Genomic DNA, 27,796 nt, shown 5'->3' on the forward strand with positions numbered 1-27,796 from the left:
CAGCTGGTGTTCCAGTAATGGTTACCTTTCGATTCCTTGTGCCAGGTACGAACTCTCCTTTTTTGGAGATCTGTATCCTTGCACCAGTCAACTCCTGGTATTCCACTAATGTTTTCCCTCCTTTTCCAAGTATTGCACCAACTAAGTTTTCTGGCACTGCTATTTCAACTACATCCTTTGATCCATCTGTGGACTTTTCTGTTCCTAGAATGGCACTGGCAGCTAGGGGAGAAGCAGCTCCAAAATATCCATTGGTTGCAGCAGTAGCAGCAGCCAGGCTACCTAATGCGAATGTCCCCGCCGTACCACCGGCTGTGCTGCCACTGGCCGAGGCTTCACTGGCATAGGTGGCCAACAAGTTGGCTGCTGCTGCTGCTGGGTTGGCACTGGCAGCTGCTGCAGCCAAAGCCCCTGTGGCTGCTGCTTGACTGAGACCTAAACCTAATGTGTTGAGATTATATCCGTAGCTGGCTAATGTATTAAGTGCAGAGGTGATGGCCACCAGGTCATTGCCTGTGAAGCCAGATAAAACTGCTGGGAAGGCTGCAACGCCAGCAAGGTTAGCATGTCCTAATAGCCCTGCGGCTGCTGCAGCAGTTGGTAACACTTCAGCAGTGTTTGCATAAGGAGATCCGGTTGGGTTGGAATTTGCCACGGGACCTGTAACATTGGCATAACTGATATTGAGGCAGCTGCCACTCTGTGGATCCTCTTGTATCTTCTGGATGATAAGTTCAACAGCTTTTCGGTTTTGTTCAGGTTCTCCACTCACAGTGACAACCCTCTCTTGCAGGTTGATCCCATCAGGTTTCTGGGAAAGCTGCACCCAAGCCCCTGACTGCTCCATTATAGCCTTCACAGTAGCACCTCCCTTCCCTATTATCAGACCTGCTGTGCTGTTGGGAACTATAATCTTTACCTGTAATTAAAAAAAATACGTATAAATAATACTTCTGTTTTGCGCACATACATTATATTACTTTGCTATCCTACACAAAGTAAAATAGTAAACTGAAAATTAGTTTAAACATAATTTATGAAAGATAGAAATACCACAATTTATAAATTGACCAATATCACACTGTAATACAGTTATTTTGTGAACTTAGAATTTTCAAAGGAAAAGGGAATTTTCAGTTTTAAATTATTAAACAAAAATTTTCCTTGACTGTGAATTTTGCAGAAGTTATCAAAAAGAGGAAATCATAATATGTCATCAATGGTAACATTTTCACATAGCTCCAAAATAAAAATGCTGCTCATGATTCACCTACTTAGCTTCAAGAATATATTTGCTCTAAAACATAAAAACAAAGAGCACAGGATTATAAACCAAAGTCAGTAAAGATAAAAGTAGGAAAGTTCTACCTTGAGTCCCTTTAAAACATTAATTTCATGTTCCTCGTAATTTTTGTGTTGTTCAATACCTTACTTCATGACTAATATTTTCAGAGATGAAGGGCAATATATTTAGGTAGTATTTTAGCTTTACAACTAAACTGATACCAACTTGTAACCTTAACAATAACTCAAAACAATTAGTAATATAAAAAAATTCAGTAGCTTTTAGGTAGGTTAGGGGCTATTTGAGAGCAGTATTACATCTATCTAAATTTGTAAAATGACTATTTTGATTAGGTAGATAATTCTCTTTTTGGCAGCAATAGCTACATTTAAAAAAATAGACCTTACAACCATACTGCCAAAAATTAATTAAAAGTTACTGCAGTCACATGAATAGTCACAATGATTCACTGTGACCATACGAAGTATAGGCACTTTAGCTAATTTGAACCAAAACATCCAGCCACAAAACTCAACATGTTTTAAATTATTTAATCATAATTGAATACTATTATAAGATGTATAAAATCAGGATGGTATTTTCCATAACCCTTTCAATTAAAATATAGATATTAACATTTAAAATTATATTTTGGTAGCACAAAAATACATGACACTTTTTACGACTCACCAGGAAAAAAAAATTGTGAATGTTCTATCACTGACAAAGCACTGAAGTAACTGCTTTCCTTGTCCCAGACATTTAAATGGGCAGAAATTTCAGCAGAAATTTAGTTGAGATACTTTATGAGATATCTCCTTAGTTAATTTTTAGCAAGTACTGCCATGCTGTCTTTAAAACACAGACTCGGGTAAGAATTAAAAAAAAAAAATACAGCCATGCATTTTTAGGAAGATAGCAAGCAGTGAAAGTATAAACTCAAATTCTAGAATGGGTTACCTCATAAATGTATTTATATGTATTATATACACACACCCCACACAACTTTTCTTCCCATATATATAAATTAAAGTCACAGTAGAATTTTGTTTCATTACAATTTGTCTATTTATCATTTTACTTAAAAAAATTAAATTTTCTAGAAACAGTTCTTTGGAATGTCAAATATATCTCTCTTGTTCCCCTGATTAAGTTCATTCAAGTTCAAGAACTCAACTGAGATACAATTTTTTAAACAAGTTAATTTGTTTTTTGTTCTCAGACTTTCTGGTAGAAAATTATTTGTCTGAAATATTGGAAATATATTAATGTAATACAATTAGAAAGTTAAACCATGAATACATCTTATACCACTTAAGATGAGTTAGAATCATCCTTATAGTTTATTCTGTGCATAGGAAATATTAAGAAAATTTACTTTTAAGGATTTACAAATCTGAATGGTAAATATGATTATATTTTATAAATCATGATTTCTTTTCAAAATTAGAAAAATTTTTGCAATAATATATTGTTGAAAACACATATACTGACAAACTGAGGTGTTTTAATGTAATCTTTTATGAAGAAAAACATATTACTCAACCAAGACTTTCAAAAGTGCTATTTAAAAATTTAATATTACTATTGTTTTGCTCAATGTAATGACTGCCTGCATGATTATAACCCAGGAAGAGACTAATAGCACATTAAAGGCTAATGGAAGCTATCCTACAAACTGTCAATAAAAAGCAATGGAACATATAATTTTATAACATTCACTCTAAAATAAGCTTCTATAAGTTGTGTGAAGATTTTGTTAATTTCTACTACACTGCACACCAGTTACTGCAGCTGTAACTTTTTTTTTAACTCTAGGATTAATTGATTAGCTCTGTCTTTCTAGAAGAATTGCAAATGTGTACACAATACTTACGTTACTTATACAAGCATACTACCCATCCTTCCTTTTTAAATTTTTCCCTTTAATCATTTTTTCCTTTTAAATATTCAAAAACACTAAAATATTTTCCAGAAATAGTATGTGAACTTTTGATAAAAATAAACATCTTCCAAAATATATATATTTTTGTAAATTGAAGAATTACACATCATTTATCTTTATTCTAAAGATGTCTTTATGTGGTAGGTACATTTTCTGGATTTTAGTTTAAATTATTAAAGTTGACATAATCTTCAATAAATACTGTCAGCCATTTGCTATTTTATCAAATACTAATCAGCTTCCAAATTTTGCTGGTATAACTGATATAACTGATATTCGTCTACATGTAACTAAAGGTGTGTATGAATAGAAGACAGTAGTGATTGCATATTAATATTTATAATGTAGCATTTATTAACTTTAGACAGTTATAATTTTGTTTACAATGAATGATTTTAGAAATAGAAAACTAAAGAAAATGTAGATGTAAGTTTTTATTAAACTCCAAATTTAATAAATGTAAATACTTAGTAGCCTAGCCAATGAATATGACCCGACTTTTATTTTTGACATAATGACATGAAAAACCTCTTACTCTACTTTTTCTCTGAAAGATTTAAAAAAATACATTCATATTTCTTTGCACATTTAATATTAATCCAAAATTGACAGACAGGAAAGAGACCCTCTGAAAGGTAGAAGTTGAGACAAAAAGAAAATATAATTTATTTGCATTTAATATAGTATCTCAGAGAGACTAGTGTTCTGTTTCCATTTTATGTGCCAGATCAGAGCCATAAAGAAGTGAACCACAAGTGTGGAAGCTTGAAGATGGTGAGCAACTAGAAAATGGGTAAAGGATGAGAAAAGTAGTGTTGAGAATTATGTGAGATGGCCTACTTGCTTACTTCTTGGACATGGAAATACAGCCTTTACCTAAAGGAAAATCTGTGTACTGACAGTGTTTACATCCCAAATGAGATGACAAATAGTTGATTTTAATTGTATCTATGACTTCATTTTCATTGATGCATTCTGTCAGCATACTGACATACACATTCTTATTTCTACAGAACTGAAAGAAAAAAAAAAGTTGTATCTTAGCATACAATTATTTGGTGTAATAAGTATCAGCTATATCAGCTATATTCCTGACATTTGCAAATCACTTTTTCATTCAGAAATATGTTCTATAGTTGCTACCATCCATCCAATCTTTTATAGAAAGCTTATTAAGTGACCCATGCCCTGTGTTGGGAGCTAGATAAAGGATATATGATGATACTGTTCCTGCCTTTACGGAACTCTCAAATCAGTTACAGAAAATAGATGGGTAAATGTATCAGTGCAGTCAAGTCCTAAAGTGTGGGAACAAAAATATATAAAGGGTACAAAGGAGACAGCATAACTGGAAGAAAAAGGGGTAAGAAAACCTTTGAGAGATGATCATATTTCATTTTAGTTGTACTAGTATCCTATTCTTTACTACAGACATTTCCTATCAGGTTGCTGTTATCTCCATGCTGGAGAGAGTTCCTGTTCAGACCTAAACCCATCTTAGTATGATGATCTGCTTAAATAATGGTATTATTTTAAAAGAAAAAGAATTGTATTTAAATTTTCCTTATTCCTAGATTATAACTGTTATATCAAAGAAACATGAGAAAACATTAACAATATAATTATACCAATGCCTTGTTTTAGAAAACAAGGAATAAAGCGACTTTCTTTATTTGCAACCACAAAAGAAGAACCTCTACGGGAATGCTATGCAAAAGCAAAAATACCAAATAGGTAGGCTTAAAATTGACATTTTTCTAATTAAAAATAAGCATTAAGAAAAACACATTTACTCCTTTGCCAAATAAGAACTCCAACTCATTATGGTCTTAAAAAAGAATGAGAGTATCTGTAGGCATCATTCTTCATTAACATGGCAGGAAAATTACTGAATTATTTCATAAAGCCATACCTTAAAATAAATGCAAAAGAAGTTCAAGTATAGTTTAAGATAGCCCAATTAATGGTATGAACTATTCTATTTAGGGCTTCCATGTTTTACACTACATATGCACTGCTTTACTTTTTCAAAGCAATTCCTATCAACGGTGGTTACCTATTACCTCATTCAATAAGTCAGCTGACATCTCTTATGACAAGAGACTCCACTTTGCCTTCAGGAAATATTCTCTCATTCTGAGTACATGTACTTTAGGTAAGGCTGACAACCTTCCAATGCCTTTAGAAGTGGAAACATGACCTAAGCCTGCATATCACACTTCCCACACCTCTTAACAAGGTACTGATTTGGAATTGAGCAGGTAACACAGATGGTCCAATAAGAGTCTTAAGGATCTGCGAAACTGCTGGGATGGAAGTAACCGTGTGATCTAGTAGAACATAACCTCGATATTACTAGTGCTATCTTGTCAATATATGGAAAGAGGAAGAAGCTGACTGAAAATAAAGTTAACTTAGATAAAAGGAGACTTCAAGAGTGAAAAGAGAGAGAGGTTTCTGATAGCATTTTGGCATCTGAATCTAACCATGTCTAAAGCCAGCACGGAATCAATATAACTCCACCTTTTTTTTTTTGTAAGTCACTTTGAATTAGGTTTCAATAATTTGTAATCAATAAAATAATATCTTTGAAAATGTGTTCTTGTTATATCATGTAGTATTTGCCTTTCCAAAAGAAATACTGACATTTTATTGTATCTCTTGATGCTCTAAAAGTCAAGATGTCCCAGCTCTGGTAAAGAGGAGTATATTAACTAATATATCTTTTACTGAGATATACCCTGCATGATCTAACAGGATAAATCTCCTTCATTTGCCTAGGGTATTATCCCTTGGACTACTGAGAGTTATTAGTGATAATTATTAGTGACACTTATTAGTGACCACTGAAGATGCATGTATCATTTGGGCAGATCCACACTGAACTGCCACGCATAGTAACTTGCAAAAAGTGTATTTTTCTTTTGATTATAGATTTTATATAAATAACTTCCTTTCTAAAAAGTACTGCTTTGACAAAAAACATACGACATAGCTAAAATAATGTCTTTTTTTCCAAAAAGAATAAAAAAGCAGCTCTTCCAACTCTCTGCTAGTCTATTTAATCTACTTACTTTTGATAACCAAATTCAAGGCAGTACCATTTTTCATAAGCATGTCTCAGTATCTATCATAAAATACCATGCTGTCTTTTCTCATATATCCTTACCCCCCACCTACTGCCAACACCAGGTTTTAAACCTGGAAGCCATCTGTGCCTTCTCTTGCTCCCTAGCTCTCTACATCCTGTTATGCACTGTTGATTTTTTTCCCCTGTATGGTTCTTGCCAGTCCTACTGTTTAGCCTATCTAAAGTAACGTGTGGCATAAGAAGAAGAATCTAGAATTGGTAGTTAGGACATATGGCCCCTCACCCTGGCTCTGCTGTGTGACCTTTGTCAAATTACTTAGTTTTGTCATCGATAAAAATCAAAGACTTAGGTGTTTTTATTTTAGCTTTATTAAAAAACTACTCAATAGCCTTCAGTGATTTCACTCCAGCTACCCACTAAATAATCCAGAATCCTCATGCAGACACTCCAAATTCTCCATATCTTATCCCCAGGTTGTCTTGCCAGTTTAATTCTCTATGACTAACTAGTATCCTATGCTGAAGCCAAACTTTACCTGCTAGTTCTCTATATTAGGCGTTTTTCTAGGTCTTTGCCTTTGTATATTCATTTGTTGCAAATGACTAAAATGTTACCTGTATTCCCCACACTGTTTTCCCCTTAAGCTCACCTATTTTAACTTAGTGAAATCTTAGGTTTTCCAACAGCTCAAATGCAATGAAAATAAACAGATTTATATGTAAGAACTAAATAAACTATTTGAAAGTTGGCCATGTAGCAGAGAGAAAGAGAAAGAGTAAGTAAGTGAGTATGTGTGTGTGTGTATGGGAAGGTGTGTGTGTAAAGTATGATACTGGATTCTTACAAAAAAAATAACTTTATCATCTCTAAAATCTAAAATTCAAATTATATTACAACCATACTGAAATCTATGAAAGATAAATGTACAGATGTTTTAATCTTATAAAAATTACTGAAATCAGTAACATATTTGCTATTAAAAAATCTAATAAAATTATAATTAAATATGCACTCTATGCCTTTTTCTTAATTTTTCATTTATTTATTATTTTTTTCCTATGTTATTTTGTAAATTCCTACTCATTAAGCTTGTGGCTAAGCTTCTTCAGCCATAAAAAAATGTTGTCAGGTTGGTTCTAAAACACTAGAATACAAACATTTCAGTGTTTACTTGACTAAGTGATAAACTGGATCAATTAATAAGATGACTCAATGACATTGTCTACTTCTACTGACTCATAACTGGTGTAATTACATCCCACATCTTGCCTTACTTCAAGTAACTGCATTTTTATCTTAAAATAACTGAGTTTTAAAAGCTTTGTGGAAACTGTACTTCCATTTTATATCTTCTTTCAAAGGGCCATACATTACTTTCCCCTCTGGCTGTAAGATACGGCAGAGGATGACAGACAGTATACCTCTTTTTTGTGTCTCTTTGAGATAAGACAAAAAATGAATGATAATCACCAAAAAATTTCTTAAGGCAAATAAAGTTTAACTGAACAATTTTTTTTAATTTAATACATTTCTTTTGCTTTTTCCAGTGAAGAATTATTCCAAGTTTTTTTTTTTTTTTCCCCCTTTTGGTGACTGCTGCATGTTTTAAAAATACATATTATATTTCAGAGAGGGATATACTTAGGAATAAGAAAAACAGGAGAAATATATTCTTTATGGGTTAAGAAAGAAATAAAAAATAGCCCTTCAAACTGTGTCTGTTATGTTGTAGAGATAAGCACTCTAGATATATCAAAAAAGACTACTACTAGAGGTCAAGTAATGATGAAGAAAACATGAGGGTTGTGAATGATAAATTATTACAGAGCAGCTGATTATTTACAAATGAAAATAATTTGGGGTTTGTCTTCTTAGTGCTTACTAAACCAGATTTTACTAAATTGAGGTTAAATTTCTGGAAATTTCATCTGCCATCATCATCCACGTGTCAAATTATTAAAGCTCTTTGAAACTATTATTTTCAAATCTTCTCTTTTGAGCTCAGCTATTTCAGGGAATATATAATAAGTTCAGAGTCTTAATTCTGATTAGTGAAAAATATATTTGGGTTTTTAATATGAAAACAAATATTTTCAACTTAATATTTTAGAGGTTGTAGCAATCAATTAAAAAAATGAAAAATAGCTATGAACATGAAAACAGGGGCTGTGTTTACTGAAGCAGATGATGGAAAGGTGTGAAAGATAAAGACAGAATAAAAAATTCTATTTTGGATATATCAAGTTTGAAATGCGCCACCCATAAGAACGTGTCAAGTAGGTGACTGGCTGTGGGTTTGAGAGTTAACACAGCAATTGTATTTAAAGCCAGAGGAATGGACAAGGTAATCGAGTGGAAGGTAAAAGCGAACAGATAATTCATTAAACAGTGGACAGCAAAGGATTGCGCAGGACAAGAAAACATTTAACATCTAAAATAATCAAAGATATTCAGGAGAATAGCAAAATTAATCACAAAAAAAGGCACACTAAATGAAAATAAGGGACAGGCTTAACTATCTTAATTGCTTTCTTTTAACCTCTTTTCTGTGGCAGTATATTTTGGAAATCACCTTATGTAACACATTACATTATAAAATGAGCATAATCTTTAACTTAGTTTCTCTCCTTCTGTGATCTATCTGGGAAATAATGCCAAACATGGAAAATGTCATACACACAGAACAGTATAAGACACTATATGAAACTATAAAATAATGTGGAAAATATCTATGCACAATTTAAAAAATATATGTAAATGTATATGTAAAATTTGAGTTAAACAGTGTAAAATTATACACAGATAAAACTGAATAAAATAATAGAGGTTGGGTTTCAGATGAGCTTTCGTTCTTACCATATAAAAACTTGTCTTATTTAAAAAGTTTTTAAAAGGAGTCTAACAGAAGGTAATCGAAAAATTATCCCCAAATTAGGCTGCTGAATAAACAAGTCCTGCAAAAGCAGAACAAACAATTCATTTAAAATTAATTTAGTATATTTCCTATATTCATTGAACAGTTATTTACTTTCTTCTAGGTACTGTTCCTGGAGATACAGAGTTAAACAGAAAGCGTAAGATCTCGCTTTTATGAAGCTTCCAGACATGTGGCATAATAAACACTAATAAGCATTTAAATGTGTATTATAAAATGAGTTGGCAGAAAAACAGATATAGAAAATACCTAAAAATTTTTTTGTTTATTTTTTTTTTTACCATGCCGCCTGGCATGTGGGATCTTTGTTCCGCATCTAGGGATTGAACCTGTGTCCTCTTCATTGGAAGCATGGAATTGTAAGTACTTGATCGCCAGGGAAGTCCCAGAAAATACTTGTAAAATTTTTAAACAAGAAAATGGAAAATCATAGTTTTAAATAAGAATCATGTAATTATGCTAAATGCCCGTTTAGGAAAACCACTAAAGTTAATCTAGGAATATAAAGTCACTTAAAATTCTGAGTGTGGCTTGACTCAATATTCTATAATGCAAGCAAACTAATCTGATAAGATATTATTGGAGGTAAATGCTGAACTATGTTTAAAAACCGATCTCTATTTAAACTTAGGTAACTGAGGTAGCTAATTACTAAGAAAACTTCACAATTTGGATTATTTTGCTTTTACAAAATTTTGATTAAGCCATTTTCACCATTAAAATTTAGTATTATTATTAATTAATGATAGATTGATGTGCCATATTTTTAACATGATTTAAAATATTACTGAAATCAAATTACAGTTACTTGTAGGTATTTTATATTTACTAATCAAGCTAATTCAACATTTCTTATATTTTGATTTCACCAAGAGTTTTTCTGAAGGCAATATTTGCTTTTTAAAAAATAATAGGTGTCAACATTTCAGTATCTTATTAGTAAAGGGACATTGATAACTATCACAAATGAGTGTCATTGAGAAATGAGAATGTCTTGAATTATTCTCATTAATACTTGGAATATGAAAACACACACTGACTAATAAATGAAAGCTACAGAAGAATGTCTACAATATAAATAAACATATTACTAATGATAGAACTAAATTCTTTTCCTATATATGGATTGAGGTAATTCACTTCTAATATGCTAATGCAACACAAATAAAAATACTTATATAACTCTTATTTGGCTAAAAGCCATTTAAAGTTAGTTAACGAAACAAACCATTTGCATTTTCAAAATTATTTTTAAAATGTAACTGAAGGACTGTATCACCAATGGAAGGGAAAAAAATAGCTAAACCAAAAAATAAGATAAACTATGAGGTATTAGGTTCAGAAGATGAAAAATGTCAACTGGGATATTCCCAAATCAAAGATTAAAAAATTAGAAATAAAAATGAGAAACAAATTTTTATCCACAGTGAACAGATTATCAAACTCTGGCAAAACTACTCTTACTTAAGAGAATATGCAAAAATATTCCTACTTCTAATCATTTTTGAAATAAAACTAAAATGTTGAAAATGTTGATAACTACCCAATTTTCCTATTTTGTGTATTTTCTATTTTATATGGCTTTAATTGAAAGACAAACAAGTCTGTTGAAGACTAGTGCACATTCTGGAGTAATGAAGCATTAAGTGCTTTGGTTATATAAAGGCACATATAATGTTCTGTCTTGAGAACACAGCATCTGCAAGAGCTACCAGAGCTATGACTTTAAGGAGAATGCTGATGAAAACAACAAACCACCTCTACGGACTAGGTAGTAGTCCAGAAAAACAAAGAATATTGCCCATCTGCCTCCTTAGCAGCTAATACTAGACAAGGCACTCTGTATTTTTATCGGTGTCCAAACCACATATAGGATGTAAAATAAGGTACATTTCACATTTCATTAACTCTTTTTCCCCTGGGGTGTACCATTTTCTTCAATCTGAAAACTGCAAAAGCCCTAGGCTTTCCATAAACACAAGTACATCTTCATATGAGATGAAACCTTTAGAAGGGACTTTGGAAGGTCACATAACCTGGTATTCACTGAAAAGATGTGTTATAATTCTAACCTGAAAATATTAACAGTGTGCTGCTTTCAGCAGAAATTCTTAACGTGCCCTCAGAAAGATCCCCTGATGTCCATCACTGGCTGTGAAGGACACATCATCCACAGCTCAGCACACTAACGAAGCTAGATGTTTGCAGTGGAATAGGTATGGTTAGGAAGTGCTCACTTAGTCTTTTACCGTAATTTTTGGCAAAAATATTGCTAAATAATCTTTGAAAATAGTAACAGTCTGCACATATAAAGATTTCCAAGGTTAGAAAACCTCTAACTGAATTTGGCAATCGTCAAAAAACTACTACGACTATCTGAAAAGACAATTATCCTTTGTATAATATTTCTTCATAGATTTAAATTGTAATTATTAGTAAACCTTTACTGTTCTCAATGATAAAACTAACACTTACCCCTCAATTTCTATACAAGTATGTTTTTCTTTAATGTTTATCAAATAATATTTGAAGTGTTATTTCATAAAAGAGTCTTTATAAAGGGAAAGTGCTATGTAATACACAATTATATAATTATCATTTTTAATAAACTACTGTGCATTTTCATATGGTAAATGGTGTTACCCAAATAGAGACTTCAGGAAATGTTTTTCTAACTCTTCAAATATAGATGTATAATCTCATCCTAGATTTATTAAATAAGAATCTCTTAGTAATTTTGATGAGACTAGGATTAAGACCTTTTGCTGTATTAACAAAGAATAAAGAAAAATATTACAAATATTACATAATAATTTAATTTGGCATAATTTTAACATATGAAACTGCCATTTCCTTTGCCCCTTAAGTGTGTCTCTTCTAGTCCTGAAGCCTCTCTTGTGATCCTTCTTGAAACTCCTCAAAAGCATCCGACAACTAGGAAAGTAAGGGCAAAGTAGTCCAAACACATCTAATATCAAAGACAGTCCAATCTTTCTCAATCTTTTGGAAAGTTCCCATTTTAGATTCCTTAAAACATCACATAACATTGTAACTGAAGCCATTATTTTTTTCCATCTTGTTTTACTTTCCCTTAGTTGCCATTTTTATGCCAAAGCAGAAATAAAAAAAGTTAATAATGTTCACATTCCTTGTCATCATCCTGATGATACACAAACACCAGATATTTTTTGACTATTAAAAAGAAGGCCATGTGTTTCTTGGCAACTTAATTTTCTTCAGTTAATATATTACAAACACTATCCTAGGCCAATTTATGTGGCTCTAATTTATTATTTTAGCTTTACCACATAATATTCTATAATACCGTATTTACTTAGCCACTTTCCTGCTAAAGGTCAGGTGGTTTTCCAACTTTTGCTACAATATACATCTTTGTCTCTATATTTCCATGTATTAGTGCATTAAATTTTACTGGATAGATGCTCAAAAGCTGTAATGATATAGCATTTCTTACATCAACACTGTAAGAGAATGCTTATTTCCTATATCCTTAACCACACTTTTAATTTATAAACACACACACATAGGCCCACACAGAGATTAATTTTTGTGTTCCTGATATATGTGTACTATACATATGCATAAAAAATTTTGTCTGGTGAAAAAACATAATCTTGTGAATGTTGACTGAAATTTTCCTGATCCTTGGTAAGGTTAAACATGCTTTCATGTGTTTATTGGGCATTTCCATTCCTCTTCTATAAACTGCCTTTTCGTAATCTTGACCTATTTTTTCTCCTGGATTTTTATTTTATACTATCAATCTAGGGGCTCTCTTTAGTAATTTATTCATTGTCATATATGCTAAACATATATTTTCAAGGATACTGTCACCTTTTGCTTGTTAACGGTGTATTCTACTATATCAAAATATAAAACATTTGTAAATTTGAATGTTTTGACCTATCCCTTTATGTCTCATATTTCCTTCTTGCTCTAGAAAGTCATCCTCAACTTTATTTCACACACCATAATTTCATCAAATAGTCTTACAGTTTCAATCTTGAATACATTAAGGTCTATTTTTATACACTGGACAAGGTAGAGGTCAAAGTTATTTTCTTTCAGGTGGATAGTCAAGTATGCCAGTACCATTTATTAAATAAAACACCCTTTTCTAAAATAAATAAGATGACACTTAAATGTTACTCTGGACCAAGCAGAGTTCTAAATGATTCTCATGCACTGACTCACTCAAGAATCGTGACCACCCTGTAAAGCAGGCACTGTTATTCATTTCACAAACACACAGCACATGGTGAAGTTAAGGATGTTTTCTCAAGTCAGAATATTAGGAAGCAGCAAAGATTTAATTTGAGGCTAGAACTATGGCCTAAGAGTGTGACTCTCTTAATTTCTAAATTATACTACCTTTCTTAACGAATGAGAGATTATATTAAGTTCCCATATATAACTTAGGTCTACTTCTGACATCTCTGTTATATTTCATTGACCACTTATATTTGCTTGTGTTAATGCCAAATGTGTTTTATTATTAGAGTTTTATAGTAAGTTTTAATACTGAGTGAAATACTTAATCTCATACACATTATTTTGATAACTATTCTATTAATTGTCTCATGGTAAGTCTAAGGCATTTTTCATATGAATTTTAAAATCATTTTGTCTTGTTTCACTTTCCCATAAAACCAGACAAAAAGGGAATAAAAGGGAAATTGCAACAGATTTACATTTTAATTTAAAAGAATTAATGTTTCTATGATATTAAATTTTCCCCTCCAAGGTTACTGTAAGTCTATTTGTTTATTAAGGGAATGCTATTTATGTCTTTGTATGAAAACTCCACGTTCTAATGTGGATTCAGTGTTTTGGATCAATTTATTTCTAAGAATTCTTGGAGATTTTGATATGAATATGATACTCTATGTTGAGCCATAAGGAACTGCACTCAAATATCAGCAGTTTTATAAGGCTCATCCTAATAGCTAAGAACACATAAAATCGAATGTGTATAATAAAGTCAGTAAGCTCATTTAAAAAGAATATTTGAATTTCACTATTTTTCTAGGATTTTATTAAACGTATTTCTAAAGAATACTATCGTGACATCACATACAACACTGAAGGAATTTTTACATTTAATTTTTACATTTTGTTGGAGAATTATGACATATTTGATGTAAGAGCTTGACTGGTTTCCTCTGCAAAACAAACAAAAGAATACTTTCAAACTGCTCTGAGTACTAGTGAAGTGGAAAAGTCATCTAAGAAGATGGCTATGTCCCTTTAACTTAATGTCTTTCAATCAATAGTACTCCTTTTTCTGGTGGCTTACATTTTTAGAGAACTTCCGTGCAAGATTTCATTTGAAGAAAGGATTTTCAAAAATAAAAAATGAGTTTTAAAAACCATACAGACTGTAAGCCTATTCTTCCAACTAATACTAGCCACTTAACAAATATTAATTGAGAATCTATTAATATTCCAGGCTAGTGGCTCAGTGGAAAAGAACCCTCTTGCCAATGCAGAAGACCTGAGTTCAATCCTGGTGAGGAAGATCCTCTGGAGGAGGAAATGGCAACCCACTCCAGTATTCTTGCCTGCAGAATCTCATGGATGGAGGAGCTTGGTGGGCTATAGTCTGTGGGGTCACAAGAGTTGGACATGACTTAGAGACTAAGCAACAAATGCTTCTGATGTATCAGAGAATAGAACAGACTACTGTTCTCATGTAACTTGATTTTCTAGGGCAGTGAGGCTGACAATATATAATTTTTTTTATATGATGATAAGCAAACGGCCAACTGATTGGAAAAGACCCTGATGCTGGGAAAAAAAGAGTGTGGCAGAGGATAAGATGGGTGCATTACCGACTCAATGGACATGGACTTGGGTAAACTCCAGGAGATAGTGAGGGACAGGGAGACCTGGCAGGCTGCAATCTATGGGGTTGCAAACTTAGCGACTGAACAACAGCAAGCAAAGCATGCAGTGTTCTGTGAGGCAAAAGAAAAAAATATACAGCAAGATAAAGGGAATCAGAAGTACTGGGAGAATGGGGAGGCCAGGTTGCAGTATCAAATTGGGTGACCTGATACATACATCTCAAAAGGGTATTGAGAGGCGAAATTTGAACAAAGACTTGATGACTATGAAGAGATTGAAGAATTTCATGTAGAGAGAGGCAAGAACTTGCCTAATGTCTGCAAGGCAACCCAAGCAGGTGGGTTTGCCTAGGGTAGAGTAAGGAGGCAACTGATATGAAATGAAGTGAAAGTGGTAATCGGGCAAGGATATTTTAAATTAATTAGTTGTCATTTGGAGGATATTGGCTTTCGCTAAGTTCAATGGAAAACTATCACAGGCATAAGCAGAGAAATTTTATAAGAAATAATTTGCACAGTGGAAAACAGATTTTGGGGTGCAAAGGTAGAAAGTCTGGGAAATCCATATAGACGCTACTGTAATAATTCAGGCTTGGACTAGGGTAGCAATAGATGTAATGAGAAGAAGTCAACATTCTATACATATTTTAGTGATAGAGTCAACATTATTTCTTAGAGGAACTGGATCTGGGGTATGAAAGAAAAGAGAGGAGAATGAATCCACGATTTGAGATCTGAGAAAATGGTGCAAGGAATTGCTTCAATAGAGATTTAAGGGTTATAGATAGAGCAAGTTTGGGGTAGTTTGTGGACTTCTGAATTAAAGGTGTCCATAAGATATGCATGTGGAAATGCGGACTGGAAACTTGGATATAGTCTGTAGTTTCACTCTGATATGTGTATTAGAGATAAATGTGAACCCATGTTATGTGGGATCTGAATCTTGCACAATTTTAGAGGACATGTTTGTCCTCTACATTCAAAATTATAAACATAAAATTAGGTAGAGGGCCTTGGAATAAGCCTGTGCAGGTGAAGAATCTTAAGGTTTAAGCTTCATTGTATGCACGCTCAGTCACTTCAGTCATGTCCAGCTCTTTGTGACCCTATGGGCTGTACCCTGCCAGGCCCCTCTGTCCTTGGAATTATCCAGGCAAGGACACTGGAGTGGGTTTTCATGCCCTCCTCCAGGGGATATTCCCAACCCAGGGATCGAAAACGGGTCTCTTGTGTCTTCTGTATTGCAGGTGGGTTCTTTACCACTAAGACACTGGGGTAGCCCTTAAGCTTCATTAGTTCATAGTAAACCTGCTTCTCAATGAAAACATAAATTTTGCATATGTCAGAATATAAAAGCCAAGGTGGTATATGAGGAGGAAGAAAAGTATACATCCAGAAAGAGTTTCAAATATTAAGACCCACTTACTCCAACATTAAGAAGGATGATGGGAGGAACTAGCAAAGGATTTTGAGATGAAGCATATGGCACGATATAAGAGGAAAAAAAAGATTGTGCAATAATATCCTGGAAGTCAAGTAATGAAAGTACATCAAGTAATCAAAGTACACCAAGAAAGTAAAACTGACAAATTATAACAAATACTGTTGATAGACCAAGTTCCATGAAGATTGAGGACAACTGGAATTAATTGTGGGCTCATCTCTGATGTCCTATGCAAACAGTTTTAGCAGAATTGTGGAGGCAAAAATCTGACAGGAATGGGTTTAAGAAAAAAATGAGAAGACAAAAAATTGGAAAACAGAGAGTAAACACTTTTGTTAGTTTTGCTACAAAGTAGTGTAAGAAATAGAACATTAGCTGGTGAGGGAAGTGAGATTAAAAGAAGTTTTGTTTTGTCTTTTAAGATGAGAGGAAAAAACAGATATATGTATGCTCATGGGAATGTCACAGAGGTAAAAAACTTGACAGATGAGACAGAAGGCACAATTGGTGAAGAGATGACCTTGAGTAAAGAAAAAATAATGAGCCTTTAACTTGCAACTGAAATTATTTGTTTTAAACAGAAGCAGGGAAAGTTTATCTATGGTAACAGATGAGAGGTAGACTATGTGGGTATAGGTGAAGCTGTGATTTTGTGAAAGTTTTCTTTAAACTGCTTCCATTTTTCTCAGTCAAGTAGGAAGTAAGGTTATGAGCCTGGAGTGAGGCTAGAGCAAGAGAACTTGGGGTAGCACAGACAATTCTTATATGGCTTTAAGATCTCTACTCCCTTGGTGTTACGCCTTGTATAGTTCCCTCCATTTAAGTGTGAGGAGAAATTTTGACCTGATTCTAACCCACAGAATATGGCAAAGGGATGGAATGTCACTACCCTGATTAAATTTCACTGTATGGTAAAAGAGAAAGTAATTCTTATGTTTAGGTTCAATAAGACTTCATGGTGCTAACATATAATGGGGAGAGATGTCTCTGCTGTCTGCAAGAAGCAAACAGCCAAACTGTGAAACGCCAGTAGAGTGGGTCACACAGTAGGGAAACCGGGGTAGCCTCTAGACGCGGAGATCTTCCTCTTGTCAACAGTCAACAAGAAGTTGGGGTCCCCTGTCACACAGCTACAAAAAACTGAATGTTGTCATCAACCTACATGAACTTAAAATCAGATTACTCTTCAGTCAGGCCTCCAGATGAAAATAAACCCTAGCTGATACTTTTGATTGCTGGCTTTTGACTCTGAGCAGATGACTCAGCTAAGAGTGCCTTTGACTTCTGATTCATTGAAAACCGAGGTGATAAATGTGTGCAGTTTAAGCCAATAAATTTGTGGCAGTCTGTTACACACAAAAAACTAATACAGGTGTTGAAATGAGACAAGAATTTATGAAAGAGACATTCAGAGAGTAAAATAGTGACTGGGCTTATGATTACCCAGCAGAATTAGGGGGTCTTTTGAGATCTGTGGTCATGAAACTGAAGTGGGACCAGTGGCTTTCGTTTGTTTTTTTCTGTAACTACAGCAAGGGTTCTATATATGAGTAATTACTTTCATTTGTTTTGTATATTGTGATATATAATTTCAAATTTATTATTATATAAATATCTATAAAGCACATGCTTCTGAAAACATTCTTTTTAGTTTTCTTGAAATGTGAGAAGAATCCCAGGAGAGCTAACAATCATGGACCTAAAATTAAGACGGGAATTTAATTTTTGGCACCGTTGATTAACAAAACCATTTTGTTGAATCAAAGTGATTGAAAAATGTAGAAAGATAACTTATAATTGGTCAAATCCAACTGATTCTGTTTTTTATCTTTTTAAAGTTTGATCACATTGATTAAGACTTGAATTTTATTTCTATCCATATATTTGCTTCTTAAAGTTCCAAAGTGTCAAACTTGCACTGTGCAATATGCACAGACAAAAAAGTGTAAGTTGTAAAAATATTAGCCCTAACTTTCTTACTTAATAGGGAAATAATAGAAATCTGATTTACAAGTTAGACAACAGGTAACTTTGTACTCTCACTTGAGAAGAAAACAACTACAGAGCATCTAAAACTATCTTAAAAAGCTTACATACATGTTGATTATAGAAGTATTTTAGTGTTGAAAATGCAGCAATATTAGTATCACAGAATCTTTCTTTAAAGATAAAACTTAGTTTAACTAAGCTGTTTTATGCTGTATTAGTTACCATTTTAAAGAATAATCTTCTTTTCATTATCATTTGAAAGAAATTTCAGAAAAAATAAGTAAACATAGCTTACACTTCTATGGTGAGTAGTACATTCCAGTGCCATTCTAAATATAATGAATTTATTACCTCAATTTCACAGAAGGGGAACCTGAGGTCCAATTTACTCAGCAAATAGCAGAACAAAGATTTGATCATAGGCAATTAGGCTCCAGTAAACTTTTAACCACCATTCTATAAGGCTTCTCATATGATAATCCTTCAGTTTTCCAGGGGAAATTATTACAGACTCATAACATTGTAGTCTGATCTGTGAAAACAGTCTGACTTGTGGAAATAAGCAGGTAGGAAGGTAAAATTCAGTATGTACAGAAGCATCATAGTCATCTTTAAAAGAACAGAGAAGATTTTTAAACACCGAAACTACAGATAAAACTTATTTTCAATGTACTTTCTGTGCTTTTTATTTTGGGGTTTTCTAAATATTAATAGTCTTTCAGTTCCTTTTATTAGTTTGTAACACAAACAATTTAGTCTAAAGAAGACTCAATCACAACTCACTTAGCCATTATTGATGGAAGAGCACAAACAGCTGTCTAAACTGCTTTATATTGGTTTATGAAAATTCACATGGAGAAAGTCTGCAGTGATTTTTAACAGCAGAGGACATGAGATTAGCTATAAGACATATATATTTTATATATATATATTTTATATATATATAAGACAATAATTTTAACATAAAACTACAGAAATAACTGCTAAACTGCTGGATAAGGATAAAGTAAAAGTACCAGAAATGAAAGTCATATTATTATAGACTTAAGAGTCTATTTTAAATCTGGAGAGTTTAAGATGATCACGTTAGAATCCATTTTTCTATCTTGGTTATTACTCTTATACATCTAAGTCAATTTTAGTGAAGCTGAATTAATTAGGACTATCCACAAGAAACAACTGTGAGCTATCTAAAGACTGAATGAACAACAAAAACCAAATTATCTTCTCTACTACAACATGAATAGAGTCTATTGGGAAATACTGTAGGGAATGAAATAATTACAGACTATTAATAACATAAAGATGGAAGAGAACTATAATTCCTTCAAAGAACTTAAGGATTTTCTTATTTTACATCTTGCCTCAAGTTATCCAGGAGGTATTATGCTTGTTTGTACAAGAATAGAAGAAAACAAAGTATAAATAAAATATTTTTACTAACTGATGACTGTGCACAGAGTATAAAAACACACATGACTTAATTTTCCAAATTAGAAAAATATCTAGAGGTGGATGTGTTAACATAGCTAGAGGGCAAAAGTATATCAGTAAACCTTAAAAAAAATAACCTTTTTAATAAATCATTTTATAAAAATCATGTTTCCACAAAATAAATACAAGAAAATACAAATCTAACTTTAAAGATGAAATTATTGTCGGTTTTTCTTTGTAGATCCAGAATTTTTTACTTTTTATATTGAGAAAAATCATTTGTTTTTAATGAGCATTGTACTCATTTGTCTTGTTTTTATTTGGAAGAGAATGAAGCAGAAGAGGAACACTAAAAATATAAAGCCAATTGTTTTCACAAGAGTTTTCTAACTCACAAAATTAAAACTCATAAGAGAAAAAGTATGAGTGAAAAGGTATATACACTTTTCCAACTTCATGCATCAATAACACAAGCTTGCTTCTCACTTCATGTAGCACCATTACCTTTAAAGAAAAGGGATGTGTTTCATCACTAGAGATGTGTACTTTTTAAACCAATTTACTGGGGCTAAAATGTGAGCATTATCAAGAATTTTTGTTTGAAGCGAACACTATTGCATAAAATTAAAATCAAGCTCCTACTACAGAATAACATTCTAAATGTTAATTTTCCCTCCAGTTATTTAAAAAATTTTCCTGAGGTTGCAAAAGTATTAGAATCAATAAATGAGCAAAATAATTCAGATAGGCTTATCTTAGATCATATGCAAAAGCCACATTTAATATATTTAGCAAATATAGCTCAAAGTTAATAATTTATTAGTCAACTGCATGAAAAATATATTAAAAAGATAAGCTCATTTAATATTTAAATAATTCCATAAGGCTTTATATTAGTAAAAATGTGGAAATATTAAAGAAAATTATATTTCTCACCTAAATGAAGCTCAATTCAGACAAAATGAAAATGTGTTTAATCATTTTAATAAATATATTTTCAACATTTCTCATGTTAAAGTACAGTAGGGCTCTGAATTACACATAATATTTTAGATGATTTCCTTAAATGTGCCAAAAATAACTACATTTTTGAAGAATGTCCTACAAATATTCAGTACCAAAACAATCAAGTCAAAACTAAGATATATTTCTCATTGCAAAGTTTGCCACTCCAGCAAAGAAAATGTATTATTAAATTCTAAGAAAGTACCATTCTTGAGTTATTAAACAGCATTAAAATGATCACAAATACCAATTTCCAATTACTCTTAGATTGCTAGAAATGTTTTTCATCAAAAGTTTTAAACTGTTACACAGTAAGGCATATCTGAAATAAAAAACAAAGAAAAATGCATTCACATTTAAAGATATACCTTTGCTCAATAACTCATATTTATACATTCATTTTTTACATATATGATATTCTTAACTTATATACCAGGAACCCTAGGAAGAAACAATAAGGGAAATAATAAACACCAACTCAATAAATAACTCTCAGAGTTCCATAAAGTCAAAATTTTAGGGGGAAAATCCAAAATTCTAGTAGTCTATCATCTGAATCTAGTTTTGTTATCTAAAGCTAAAAATGCATATAAATTTTCAGGAATAACTGGTATTTCTTTCTCAGGTTATTTGGATCTGATCATGGTGCACAAATGTGAATGAACGAATACATCCTTAACCCACCAGTATCTTTTTCTCCAGTGTGCAGGCAATCACCCGTGAAAAGTATGGTGTAGATGACAGGATGATACTGTACCTGATTAGCTCTGGAGGTGGTCATGGGATCAGATGGAGAGGACTTGGTGGTAGTTGGGGAAGATGGCAATGTCTGGGAATAAAGCAGTTCAGGAGCAAATCAACCTTTATAAGCCTTAAACTGATTATTTAAATAAAACAAAATAAAATAAAATGTAATATAACGAGAACAAAATCCTATGAACAAATTTTTCTCCTATTCATTTAAATTTAATGGAATTCAAGATCAATTAAATAACTAATGCATGTAAATATGCATGCATAAGCATGTAAAAATAAATTCATGACTTGAAATCATGATGGTGACTGATAAAAATTCACATGAGTATTAAAGGCATCCTGACCATATTCATGAATAGTAGTCTCTTTTCTTTCCCTTTTGTTTTCTTAGGGGAAAAGAGATCTCAAACAAAAATTCAATAAATTTAATGAGTAAAACTGAAAGTCATTTTCCTATCAATGAATACAGTCGGGGATTGAAAGAAGTGGTGAAATGAAGTTTACTTTGGCATAAAAGTATCCACCTACTTAATATGTTGAACATCACCAACAAGTTGATTCCACATGAATTTAGGGTTCCATACTTAAAAGCAATTAAATTTGCAGTTCTGAGTTCTTAATATCACATTATCTTCTAAAACATTAATTTTTAATAAATTTAGAGCCCGTCTGAAAATGTAAACATTAACCTCATATTAATAAACAAGTAACTAACAGCATTTTAACAAATTGCTGTAATATTTTTTATTATTTGTGCTAAACACTAAAAATTTGTATAGATGAGGTGTATGACATTTTGTAGCATTATCAGCCTGTGTTGAAAATAAGCACAAAAATATTAGGAATCAAATTTATTGTTCATTTCATTTTTAAACACATATACATACTATATATAAAACTATATACAAAACACGTCACATGAGACCATAATATTCTTAAGGTATTTTTAAAACTTCTGATGTCTAATACAGTAACCTAAAAGTGTATGTAAGATGTTTTTATCTTTTTAAAAAGGTATACTTTGACTTGACAAATTGTATCACTTAAGTAGCATCCTCAGTAGATAATATTTTCTTAATATATGAAATCGGGTAGTTTTATAGTATGGACAAATTCTATAAGTAAATTATGTTTTATATTAATACCTACCCTCAAAATTACTCAGACATGAGCAAAAGCATAACTTTAAAGGTTCAGCAGTGTCAGGAAAAGCAGATAAAATTACTTAAGTCAGTCATATTTACACATTTAATATTTCATAAGTCTTAACTGGGATAGAAAAAAGTTTTTAAGAGTAAAAGAAAGGATAAAAAAATTCATAGGCTCCTGCTTAATTCACTGCTCTCAAGTAACAAATTAAGACTGCTTCTAACATCTGATCATGTTTTAAACAGTTCAGGGATTCTTGATTCTTCTTTAAAACCTTGAGGAAAATGAGACAATGCATAGTCAAACCAAGATTTTTGTTAAATCATATTTTAAGAGGGAAGAAGAGCTGCATACCTCACAAGAGAAGGAAAAAAAAACCTTCCAATCCGTTGTTTTCTGTTTTTGCTGTTTGTAATAAGTTCACTTTATAAAGTCATTTCTCCAGAGAGAATTTCACGAATAGTCATTAATAATTACCCTATTATTTTACTTTCCATGCAATACTATGCAGAAACATATGCTACTGACTTTGTGAATAGGCTATGTACTATGAATTGAGGAGTAAATTTTCCCACCTCTGGTTACAACTGCCACTGTACAGATTTCCTGGGAGTAGTTAACATATATTTTAAAATATGTTCTTTATTAATCTCAGCATAATTATAAGATTGTTGACTAAATAGATGTGAAATAAATCCAGAGGCAATCTACCACAACACAGGTTAGAAGCTAAGTTCATTAATCTACAGAAGCATAAGGGATATGTGTTGGGTTCTTCCATTTTCATCAGAGTAAAATCAACTTGAAGGATCACAGGTTCATTATGACAGCCACCTTGCCCTAGATATGAATTCTCTTGAAATACTGCAAAGAAATATGTAGAAAAAGTAGTAACATCAAGTGACTCAAACTTTGTGATCACTAAGATCAATACTATCTTTTTTCAATTTATTTAATACTTTTCTTTTTTACTTGGCATATATGTGAAATATTGGGCATGTATAAGTAATTGATGCAACTCATATTCATTGACACTGTCCTTAATAATTCTGAGGATGCTTTCTTCTCACAGGAATAGAAACAGCAATTTCAAACTTCTGGGACAATATTAACGTGTATAAAACCATTAAGGCTTTGGTTATTACAGAATATAATACTTTAAGACTTTAATATTTTAAATAAAACAGGTGATAATCAAGTTTGGGCTTTAAGGGATTCGATTTTGGAAACGTCACAATCAATTGTTTCTAAATTTTTTTTTGCTTAAATTCTTAAAATTATAAACATGTAATGTGGTAATAAACACATGATTAGTTTTCTAGTTATCTATTACTTATATAGATATTCTTAAACACAAAGAAATCTCCTTTCTTTACAAACTTAAGCTCTAGCAATGAAGAGAATCCAGAAAGTTTGCGTTTTGGCTGATTTTCTTAAATACTAGTTGTAAAAATTGTTCTGATAAGCAGATAAATGTAAATATATTAATGTCTGTAAGATATTCTATTAATTAGATTAAAAAGTTTTGAAAGCTGTTCTCAACCACACAAATAGATCAGAAAAAGTCATAGAAATACTTTCATGTTCAATATGTTTATTTTTCTAATATTTTATAAACACTTGTTTATTTATATTCATAATACAGACTGAAAATTTAAGTGGTTTCAAGTTTAAAAAAATCCCCTAGTAAAATTTCTGATATACATCTTGAAGATATACCTACTGAATATCCATATAGCAACAATATATTAAAATGTGTTGTGATATTTATAATGGGTATATACAGTTAAGAACTCTTTCTAAGTGAAAGTGAAGTAATTTCAGTCATGTTCGACCCTTTGCAACCTCATGGACTGTAGCCTGCCAGTCTCCTCCATCCAAGGGATTTTCCAGGCAAGAATACTGCAGTGGGTTGCCATTTCTTTCTCCAGGGGATCTTCCTGACCCAGGGATTGAACCTGGATCCCTGCATTGCAGGCAGACTTTACCGTCTGAGCCACAAGGGAATCCCTTTTTATAGTATTTATCAAGCAGTGATTATGAAGGGGACAGGCATTTTTTTTAGCACAATTTTATCTTTCAAGTGGAAAAGTATAATATTTTAATTTATAGGACATGAATGTCTTTAAGAATTCTGCTTTAAACGCTGAAGGCTGAATTACTTATTACAAAAAAATTTGAAGTAGTTTATAATTTTAAAATAGTGGATCCTTTGGAATATAAGATAGTTTTTAAAATTCAAGATTTAATAAGTTATTTAATTAAATGTAGATTTTTCTAGGCTTTTGGGAATAAGAACTAAAAAGTGCTTACACATTGTGAAATGCATTCTTGTTAACAAGTGGCAGTTTTGCTGGACCAGAGAATATTACTATAAATATAAACTCCACAATAAATAAGTTTACCTTCAAGCAAATCTATAATAATAGACTGTCAAGGTCTATCACAGGCACAGTGAAAACAGCAATGAACAACAAATTTCAATTTTAATTTGGAACAGGTCTGTTTTGAGTTCTGTTAAATAAATCTGCAAACTATTCCACAAAAAATAATGAATCAACGATTTAAATATGGAATTGTCATCTTTGATTTTTCATCTTGACATATATCCAGCCTTCTCCCAATATCTGAACTACCTGGAACTACTTAGCCCTAATATAAACTCATGTTGTGTAATTTCAAAAGGTCTTTAACAATTGATTACTAGTTCATATCTTATTTTCCTCATAATCACTATTCTGCACTTTTATCTTTCTTCTCAGCTATTCAGTCCCATGTATCTTATATTCTTTTCAACTGATAGTTTTTATTACCTGAAAGAGATCATGATTCTCCAGAATGAGCTTCCTTATCTACTGCAATTGACTTCATTTCAACCTTTACAATTTTCCAAACCACTTTTCCTCCATCTTCTCATTCTTTTCATGGTAGACAAAACTGTGATATCCCAGACTTCCTACTCTTCATGAGCTATGACCTTAACACCCTATAATCTTTCCACCACTCTTGACTCATTTTGTCCCTTAATAATCTCATCCGTATTTGGCATCCCCAATTTCTCTTCCTTTTCAAACTCCTTTTAATTCTTTAACATTAGCCATTCACTCTTTAGTAGCAGGGTAGTTATGTGAATCTTTCTGATCTAACTTGTATTTTTCTCCTTTTATATCCAAACTTTCAAGTCAGCAGTTCCCACACTTCACACCTTTTTTTCCCCTCTTTTTAGCTAACCAGTCTTTTTACCTTTAGGATATACTATTATTAAGAAATAACGACTGTTTTCTCAACAAAGAACTGAAACTGACTTTTAGAATCTCCAATGATTTCTATTTAAAAAAATTATTTTTGAACTTTTATTTGGGTATTTGATCCTTTTTAGCATCTTTCCTTATACTTCCCTTATTTTCCCCTTTTTATCTTTATGATTAATGAGGAGCGCTTACTAGGAGCCAAGTACAGATATAGTGGGTTAATGCAATACCCTTACAGAAGAGGTTACTATTACTTTCCCCATGTTATAGGTAAAGAAGTCAAGGTATACAGAAGTAAAACAGCTTGTTCCAATGTACACAACTGGTAAATTAAAAGAGGTAGAATTTGAACCCTGGCAGACGTATTCCAGATCATATGCACCTAACCATTATACTATAATACTTCTGAGTTACTTTTTTAAAGTAACTGCTTCTCTGTCTCGTTTGCTTTTTTCCCCCTCACCTACAATGAAGGTGTAAGTGAAATTATCACTGATACTGCAATTAAGGATCTATATTTTCAGTTTTAAATTCTCACCTATGCTTCTAATCAAAGACTACTTTAAGGAAAAAAAAATATTACGTACAACTTATTCAACGTGCCTGAAACAATCATACAAAAATATTGTCTCAAATAGATGCCTGACTAAAATTCACTAGTTGCTTCCTAGAACTTAACATTTTGCTAGGCTCAAAACCACTAATGGTCATTTTTTATTCCTTCCTCATCATTTTACAACTAGAATCAAATCAGTACCAAATGCTTACAGACTTCACTTTGAAATATATTTTAACTTCAAGCATTTGTCTCAACTTTCACTACCAGAGGAGATTAAGTGCTCATCATCTTGTTCTTAAAATACTGCCTAGTCTCTTCACCCTGATACAGGACTTTCTATTTTGAACAACGTCCTTTTCCTGCATATGTTTATTCAAGAGTCTGAAAAGTCCTAGAAGAGAGAAGTCTATTGGATTTTGTTTTATCTGCATTATCCAAACTTGGAGGCCATACAGATCAGTATTAAGATCAATTACCAGTTACATTTCCTTGGGTAAGTAAATTTCTCCAAGCATCAACTTCTATAACATGGACTCTATACCTGCTTCAGAGGAATTTTGTGCAGATGAATGAAAGGTTTTAATAAATGTTAAGTGCATAGCACAATGGCTAGCACAGAAATAGAGTAAGCACCATATACATCACTATCATCACTATTACTGAATCTTCATTGAATCATCTTCAATGACCATAAAATATCCTTTTTTCCTGATAGATTAATGTCTCCTGGATTTGTATGACATAAGAGAAGCTTTAAAAAATATTATTTTATAAACCTTCAAATCTAAGATCTGCATAGTAGATCACTCAGTAATTGTCATAATTATCTTCCTCTCCTACAAATAGCTATTCCTACAAGCACTCTAAGAATATGTGTGGAGTTTTAGCACAGAAGAAAACAATGTGTAGAAGTACCTCTTTTTCTTTTTTCATAACCCCCTCCAAGAGAATTTAAAAGGGAAAGTATTAGAAGAATTCGTAGTCCGTAGGATACCCTTTGGCCAGACATCCATGACTTGCCATTATCTGGTTCCATACAACTTATCTAACATTAATTTCCTCTAAACTACAACACAAATGTCCCA

General features: G+C 32.2%; 1 protein-coding gene across 3 annotated transcripts in view; it reads right to left on the reverse strand.

Annotated features, from left to right (window-relative positions):
* Positions 1-27,796, reverse strand: part of NOVA1 (NOVA alternative splicing regulator 1) — a 160,510-nt gene that overhangs the window by 4,911 nt on the left and 127,803 nt on the right. For all 3 annotated transcript variants that reach the window (XM_065906422.1, XM_065906423.1, XM_065906424.1), the window contains 2 exons: positions 21,754-21,825; positions 1-919 (listed from right to left, as the gene is read on the reverse strand). The exon at positions 1-919 is cut by the window's left edge and continues 4,911 nt beyond it. In XM_065906422.1, coding sequence (XP_065762494.1) covers positions 1-919; positions 21,754-21,825 — 991 coding nt within the window. The remainder of the gene's footprint in view (positions 920-21,753; positions 21,826-27,796) is intronic.

This window comes from Muntiacus reevesi, chromosome 15, assembly GCF_963930625.1.
Source record: "Muntiacus reevesi chromosome 15, mMunRee1.1, whole genome shotgun sequence".
NCBI classification, from domain to species: Eukaryota; Metazoa; Chordata; class Mammalia; order Artiodactyla; family Cervidae; genus Muntiacus; species Muntiacus reevesi.